This window comes from Micromesistius poutassou (genome assembly GCF_964030765.1).
Source record: "Micromesistius poutassou genome assembly, chromosome: 21".
Lineage (NCBI taxonomy): Eukaryota > Metazoa > Chordata > Actinopteri > Gadiformes > Gadidae > Micromesistius > Micromesistius poutassou.
Window position 1 is genome coordinate 6,019,507 of NC_140291.1, and position 8,702 is coordinate 6,028,208.

An 8,702-nucleotide genomic window follows, 5' to 3' on the forward strand; every position below is an offset into this window, starting at 1 on the left:
CCATAGGCGGATAGGGGAAGTCATATTAATGTTAGGAAAGCTCATAAAGTGAAAATTTCATGCCATGGGACACTTTTATTGAAGGGCTTTCACATGAAACCACAATCTTTGACATGTTTTCTCTGATTGCATAGCAAGTTTTTGTCATTTAACACTGCGGAAGTTACATACATTTAACTATAGAGCAAAAAAGAAAAAAAAAGATGGGAACAACAAAATAGAAAAGTTAGTTCAGAAGTGTGTGTGTGTGTGTGCGTGTACCCTGAATATACTCTATTCCATCTGTCCAGGCTGTCATTAGCCAAAGATGTAAGCTTCTCCATCTCCAACACAAATGTCAAGTTGTAATGTCAAGTGTTTGTGGTATTTTTAGCCCACAAGCACAGGTTCAAAGGGCAGTGCGGGCGGTATAATTTCTTTTCTTTTCCTTTTTCAATCATCAGCGGATGAATGGGTTGAAAGTCCCTCAATGTCTTTATTAGCCTGTGCATCATATCCCTTTGCTGTTTCTAGTCTCTGGCTGGCTGATAGGGAAGCCGGTGGGCGAGCAAGAGTCCACTTAGCTCCAGCTAATCAGTTTAGGGCTTTGAACTCAATACTCTGCTGTTCGCCAATGCGTCATTTTTCTTACAAGCAATATGTCTGTTATTTTTCTCCACATTCGCTCTCTCTCTCTATCTCGTTCTTTAATGCTGGTTTCTTTTGTGCGTGTGTGTGTGTGTGTGTGCAATTTAAACCAGTTCAGTTCAATTAACTTAAATTCAGAGGGTTTGATGGCACCACACCCAACTCCATCTGGGGTCTCTGGGCTTTGTAGTTTTTTATCGTCTTGATTCCAATGGTTCTAATATACTCTCTCTCTTTTTACACACACACACACACACACACACACACACACACACACACACACACACACACACACACACACACACACATGGCACATTTGGATCACTTGGATCACTTGGCAGAATTGTATGTTTGTTCTGTATATATGTTTATGTATGTATGTATATCTCTTTTTAGGTTTGTATTTATTTATGTAGGTGAAGATACCTTGACATATGTAGTAGTTATTGTATATAAGGAAATCAGTTAAGAATAAAGAGTATTTAAAATAAATCTCTGTATGTCTCTGTCTCTGTCTCTCTCTTTCTGTCTCTGTCTCTCTCCCTCTCTCCCTCTCTCTGTCTCTACGTCTCTTTGCCGGCAGGATGCCAAGTTTGTGGAGGAACGGCGGAAGCAGCTGCAGGGCTACCTGCGCACGGTGATGAACAAGCTGATCCAGACCCTGCCTGAGTTCACCACCCGGCCCACCAAGGAGACGCTGCTGTCCCTGCTGCCCTTCTGTCTGTACGTGCACACACACACACACACACACACACACACACACACACACACACACACACACACACACACACACACACACACACACACACACACACACACACACACACACACACACACACACACACAGAGACACTTGCACTAGCATCATGTTCACTCACACTCTCTCGCTCTCTCTGTTTCCATCTCGCCAGAGGGGGATTAAGGGGTCTGACACCGTGGAACAGCGGTACTGGGGCCGTGCTTCTCTCTCTCACTCACTCAATCATTAACAGTTCACACATACATGGTGTAGTGGGTGTAAACATTAAGCCACATTAAGTGTATTTCCCCATATTTGAGAACTTATTTTCTGTGTGTGTGTGGGTGGGTGGGTGGATGTCGAAGGGACCCTTGATGAGTGGTGATGGGTATTGGGGTCTGCATGACCTTGAGCCACAATTGAGGTGTAAATAAGGAGGGCTGGATAATGGGGGACTGTAGTGTTCTGGTGTAGTGTCACAGATGGAAGACGCTGTGCCCGTCCCCTTTTTCAGCCCCCCTTTACTTCTCTTCCTCTTTCACGCCGTTTCTCTTGAGGAAAACAGCCAAAGAACCAGCAGAGAAAAAAAACAACCTCGTTCAACACCAAAAAAGAAACTCTCCATCTCTCTCTTCCAGTTTTGCTTTTCAACAATGTCTGAGCACACGCACACATGTCTTCCTTTATAAGTGTTTTTTCATGGTAATTCAGCACGCCGGGATAACAGACGAGCGCACAAAACATTCATACAGCAGCGCCGAGGCTCTGAGAACCCGGGCGATATCACGAGGCAGTCAACAGAGCCGCGCTGTGAAGCCGTGCGGGCTCTCGCCCTGATACGCTTATATCAATAGTCATAGTTTTATCCCTCGCACGCCAAAGGCAAATATGCAATATGAGAAAAGGGGGAGGGGAGGGGAGGGGGGAAAGGATATGCAACTCTGAATTTCTGCAGTCGACTTAAACGAGACCGCGGATGATTGTGTCCTGGAAAGTTCTGTGCGCCCGGAGGTATCGAGATGAGTCATTACATCGCGTGGCTAAATGTGCTTTCAAATGCACACTGGGGACGTTAAAAGGTACGCAAGGAAGGGATGAATCTTCTCAACTTTAAACACACTGTAGTTGATTTACAGACTTTGCTGAGTTCATGAATCAGTCTTTGTGTATGTTTATTTCTGCCCTTTAAGTACCCTCATCCTTAGGGGAAAATATGTTCACTGCATTATGCAGCTGGATTTTTGTTTTTTTTACTTTTTTTATTCATCTCTGCTCTGATTGCAGCCAAGCTGGTGTTGTTATTATTGTTTATCTTTTAGTTTTTTTTCCACCTTGTTCTGGCTCATTCTCTGCCCATGATGTTGGCACGTTGAGAGTCTTATGTGTGTGTGTGTGTGTGTGTGTGTGTGTGTTTCTGTCTATCTGTCTGTCTCTCACTGTCTGTCTCACTGTGAACTATAGCTCTTCTCAGAGTCCTGCATACGCCTGGCCTTTTTGTAAGTAACATCACATCTCATGCCAGATATGATAATAGGCATAGTATAGAGGCCGATAGCAGGGCCGGGAGGATAATGTAGTCAGTTCTGTTGGCTGGCTCCCTGGGAACCTTTGCCCGCAATGATTTATAATCAAAAAAGATATGTTCTTTTTAAATCATACATCAAAGATAATTTTCTTCATTCCAATGCAATTTGCTACTCTACAAAGAGTACGACAAAGATATGATACGGTTCAAATGTAATATAGAATAAAGATATCGAATAAATAGAAATGAAGAATCGCCCATAGAATTACCATTTGAAAGGGAACACCCCCATCTAAGACTAACATGGTCTAGTCGTCATACTACAAATGTATCAATTATTTTTCCTTTTTGGCGAACACAACGAAAGCCATGTAGTAATCTGGACACTGTTTGCAGAGCAGTTAATGTTAGACAAACATTTGAACACACAGGCTAATAAATCATTTAACTAGTGGATTTTATGAGCATATATGCGGTGTGTGTGTGTGTGTGTGTGTGTGTGCAGCCATGAGTGTGTGTGTGTGTGTGTGTGTGTGTGTTCGTTTGCATGCATGAGTGTGTGTTTGTGTGTGTGTTTTAGCATGCGTGAATGTTTGGTCCTGTGGGTCTGTATGTGTGTGTGTGTGTGTGTTCAGCCATGAGTACGTGTGTGTTCCTGCACACACGGCTGTGTTCCTTCCAGTGACACTTGGATCAACAATTCCTCCCAGTCACTCGTTCATCGTGGTGTGGCGTCTGGATGCTTGACTCTAACGAGGAGTTGGTGGTCAAGCCACAAACGTTTGGCGACATCAGAACTATTAACCCCCAACAAGTCGCCCTGCGGTCCAGACACAGGACAGCCTGGCTGCCGCCGACGCTGGTTGGAAAGCGTCTATATCTTCACGCCTCATTAATTGAACACAAACAAGCCCTTGCTCAGTTTGAATTGAATACATGAGTCTGGTTGCAGCCTGTCCTCACAGCTTCTCCGTGCCCTTTGAAGTGTTGATGGGCTGATTCGCTGACGTCGTGTGTCGGCCAATCGCGGCGTGAATCCCGATTGTCGTGAGTTTCTGATTGGGTACCGCTTCTGACCTGCTGGTCCCCCGCCCCCCTCCCTCACACACTGACTTCTTTGTGTTGTGTTGTCAGCGATTTGGGCAATGCATTTTGCTCACGATTATTACCACGTATTTTTTTCAATCCTTTGACCCCAGTGGTGGTGCCACTTAATGCTGTTTACTATGGAGGTACCGAACCGGTGTTAGAGGCTGTCAGGGTTGACATCCAAGTAGGGAGTTTTACACACACATGCACACACAGTCACCCCCTCCTGCTTATCCAACTCTCAGTTGCAAGCATTTTTCATAATAATTGAGAGGGTGACGACAAGCATTTGTGTGTTTATACTGCTCTTGGCGAAATGTATTGTTTCCACTGAACCTGGACAAACAATAGCATTGAGCTATTGAGTGATGATGAGGCCTTCCACCATCCAGACCACGTTTCTTTCATTGATTGTCGCCCTTACTTCGGCCATCGATTCCAGGGCGTGTCAATGTCGTGTCAATCGTTTTACAGCTTCCAGCTCCACCTCCTGGACGACACTCCCTATAAGCCTGTTATAGTCTGTTATAACGTTTGTTTGGCTAGAGGGGCTTCTAACCTCCAACCAATCACCAGCCCATGAAGCGTGTGATTGGTCCCAGACAGGCCTATTGACAGCTCCGTCAGTGGGGGCGTGGCGTTGTTGTTGTTGTTGTTTTTGTTGTTGTTGTTATTGTTTCACCACAGGAGGGGCCGGGGGGGCCTCTGACTGTTGACTTTGTAGCACTAATCGGTACAGGAAATACAAAGCAACAGCCTGTGTTTCAGCGGAGAGCCAATTGTTCACCACGGTTTTTCAAAGCTAAATCAGCTCTCTACAACCGGGGGGGGGGGGCGGGGGGACAGGGCCAAGCGGTCTGTGATGGAGACGTAGAGGAAGGTATTATGGAAAATGGAAATGCAGCAGCACTCGCAATTCAGGGAGCGGGAACGCGTCTCCGGGAAGCCCCAGTGACCACGGAACCATTACGACTTCCTTTTTTCCCCCTTGTCTGACAAGAGCCGCTGTTCATTCATCCATCCGTCCCATCCGTCCTCAGTATCGAGGGCAGGGATGCGTCCGTCTAGGCCGCGATTCCCTCCAGAGTTTCACGAGTGGGGGTGGGGTGGGGGGGGGGGGGAGCGAGAGGAAAAAAAAAAAGAAAAGGAAATGATCCGCGTTTGATCGCAAATGTCTGTAATTTGATTCAGTGGGTGACCGACCAAAGCCTCCCAGTGTCCTGATAAAACGGGGCGCTCGCTCTCTGGGCTCACCGGTGGCTCGGGGGAGATTGTGACTCCTGCGGAAGAGATACAGGACATTTCTGTTCACGGTAAGCCGCTGGGAAAACATTGTTTATGAAGATGATACAGCCGTGGGTGCCCAGGAAAGCGTGTGTTCCCGGCACTGGGTTTTGGAGAAGACAAGTGTGAGTGCCTGAACGTCACTCTGTAGACTGTGCCCTGCTTTCAATATGGGTTTTGTTTTGTGTTCGCTGTTCAACACAATATGGGGTTATTGAATTGAACACAAAAACGCATAATCCACACTCAAGTGGGTGGTTTTTAAGTAAAAAACTAAAGGTGGCTTCAGCTGGCAAACCCTGTGAAACATTAATAGCCTTTTTGTGTTTCCGTGTGTAACTTGGAGCACTTGGATATTTAACGCGCTGCCGATGAAGAATGCATGAGTTGTTCCCGGGTGAAGATACAGAAAAGTTTCAGTAGGATTTCCCCACAAAACAATACCAAACTAAAGTCATGTTGTTCTGCCTTCCAGGGACACGCCCCAGACCACCGACGGAGGGGCCAAGACGGTGCGTTCCAAGCCCTCCTCGCGTTTCCCCAGACTGGGCCGCAGTCGCAACCAGGACGCCCGGCCGGAGCCCCAGAGCGGCGACCTCTAACCCCGCAACACAGAACCAAACCAATGAAAACTGGACCTGTTCTCTTGGACTGGATTGGCACCCGATTGGCTGAGAACCAGGACTGTTTTTGGAGGTAAACGTTGAGGGGTTTTATCGCTGGGTATTACTGGAGTCTGATGATCAACGGTCATTGAAGACGGATGACAATGAGGTTGAAGGTCACAGCACAAGGTCGACCTGAGTCGAAGAATATCTGGAGAATGGTTCTCTTGGTCTGCTCACCGGCCTACAGTAGCACTGTGACCTGTTCTCACCTCAGTGAGAGGCCAGTGGACAGGACAGAGACTGTCCTGGCTGTACACAGACTTCTCTGAGGTTGGACTGAATTTTTTACAACAATGATTAGATGTCAGTGCCGCTTTTTTTTTTGTTTTGTAGCACAGCTGTCTCCAGGGGTGAGGGTGCCTACAGTGTCTTTAGACATCGAGTGTTGATTTCCTTCTGTGGATGACCGATGGGGAAACCAGGTGGGAACCAGTTGATGGACGGTTCACAGGTGCTCCTCATGACAAATCTTCTTTCAGTAAATGTGTTTACTTCATTTTCATTTTTTTAGTTTGTTTGTTTGCTTTCTGTTTGTCCAAATAGGATCATTAAGGTGCCATTAGGTCTTCATCAGCCAACCACTAGCGTCCCTGCAAACGTAAAGGCTTCAGACGTTTCTCAAGTCCATTGTTTTTTCAAACAAGTTGAATCTGGTTTATTCTGTGAGACCGCACGCCCCCCAACAACCCAACTCCCACTATCAAACTTAACACACAGAGCAACAGATGTTAGAGTTCTTCTACAGATGTTGGAGTTCATCTACAGATGTTAGGCGTTAATCTACAGATGTTGGAGTTCATCTACAGATGTTAGAGGTCACCTACAGATGTTAGTTAATCTACAGATGTTAGGAGTTAATCTACAGATGTTACAGTTCATCTATAGATGTTACAGTTCATCAACAGATGTTACAGTTCATCCACAGATGTTGCAGTTCATCTACAGATGTTACAGTTCATCTACAGATGTTACAGTTCATCCACAGATTTTACAGTTCATCCACAGATGTTACAGTTCGTCAACAGATGTTGGAGTTAATCTAGAGATGTTAAGAGTTCATCCAAACCTGGCCAAGAACAACAGCGTTTCTAAATGGCTGAACTAAAAGCTGTTGTTGGGATGTTTGTGAGCGGGACCGATGTGGTGTTACGGCCTAACGAACCACTCGACACAAAGAAGCCGGAGTTGCTTGTTAGGGAACATGATGAGGTTAATGGTGCAGCGGGTATTCTTCTGAGACAGAAGCTCATGCATATTGATGCCTCAGTCAAGTCGTAGTAGTTTGGGGAATGTGTTAAAAGAAAACAGAAAGGTCTTTGTGTGAGCAGTAGTGCCTTTTGAAAAACCTTTTTATTTAATTGTGTTTCTGATGGGGGGGTGGCTGAGAAAAAATGGAACGCTGTTGTTTTCATCGCCATGGTAAAGAGGAAGAGGTAATTACACATTTGTTGTTTGTCGGGGCGTTGTTTTGGGTCCGCTCACTTTGACAAATGACATTTAAATAATTCACAGATCCACCGCAGATATTGTACATCGCACAGTGTTTATACACCCCCACGACACCTCATTGTGCCATGTGCTGGACACACACTATCAAAGCTAATTACAATGGCAGAGAAATCAGGCGAGGACTTTTTCGGGTGAGTCATCAAAGTGTTGGAGATTAAACGCATTCATGGATTTTTTTTTCTTTTATGAATTATGTAATGTAACGTTGATGCCTCCATTGTTATGTTTTTTATTATTGTCCTTGTTGATTGACTGCTTGTTCCTTATTCAGAGGATTTCTTGTATAAAACTGATATTGGCACATAAAAAAAAAAAAAGAGTATAATCACTTTTCAATGGACTGTCAATATAACTTTAGGATTGCTAGTATGTCAGAACTTCTGTTTGTACCAACACGTAGCCTATATTATAGTTATTATTACGGTGATATTAGGTGCAGAAAATGCCAAGAACATCTGGATAAGGTGAACACTGCCTCCTGCTATTTTTAGCATTAGTGTTCAAGCTAGTTCTTCTTCGGCTATGGACACTGAACAAAATGGTGCCCGTAGTGTAGAGTAATGGGAGTGGGACGATACGCTTGGAAATACTGGGGACATATCCTTACATATTAGTGCTGCCACGGATCTAAAGACTTTTTTTAAATATTTCAAATCACTCGTACGACCAAGACGGGAAGACGCCATGTGGACAACGCTATGGGTCTCCCATCTGGGAATGTTTTGTCGCTTCATATACATATCACAAACTCGCCTCAAACAAAACCTAATGTCCCGGATTCACTCAATCCTCCCCAGGAAACAAAGGGTCACCTGGAGAGGCCGAGGAAGAGACTTCATGCGTTAAGATGTAGCCAAAGTGTTCACCTTGCATTACTGTGCTCATGTACTCCAATGACTCCCCTATCATGTCGGTTGCCGTCAGTGTTGAGTGTTTGAACAATAAAGATGTACAGTCCCTTATACAATCAATGGCTCCTTCTATATGTATATATATATATATATGTGTCCTTTACCTGCAGAACAAAAGCCATTATGATGCTGTGTGGATGCGTGTCATTGTGCGTGTGTGTGCGCGTGTGTGTACGTGTACATGCGTGTGTGTGTTCACATGTTCATAATGGGAGCCCTCATGCATGCGAAGGTATGAAGGTGCTCATATGTTTGTGTACACATGTGAAAATGTGCAGATGTATTAGCATGGATCAATGAACGCATCAATGAATGCATCAACCCATTGTATGTTATTTGTGTGTGTGTGT

General features: G+C 45.0%; 1 protein-coding gene across 2 annotated transcripts in view; it reads left to right on the top strand.

Annotated features, from left to right (window-relative positions):
• The window catches only part of snx29 (sorting nexin 29), a 113,438-nt gene extending 105,045 nt beyond the window's left edge, over positions 1 to 8,393 (top strand). The window contains exons 20-21 of one of the 2 annotated variants that reach the window (XR_014639567.1): positions 1,211 to 1,350; positions 5,740 to 5,871. Coding sequence is in view for 1 of the 2 variants with exons in the window: in XM_084485312.1 (XP_084341438.1) it covers positions 1,211 to 1,350; positions 5,740 to 5,866 (267 nt within the window). In the remaining variant the exon portion in view is untranslated. Of the gene's footprint in view, positions 1 to 1,210; positions 1,351 to 5,739 lie in introns of both variants that reach the window. The other variant, XM_084485312.1, reaches the window with a different exon arrangement.
• Positions 8,394 to 8,702: the final 309 nt, after the last annotated feature.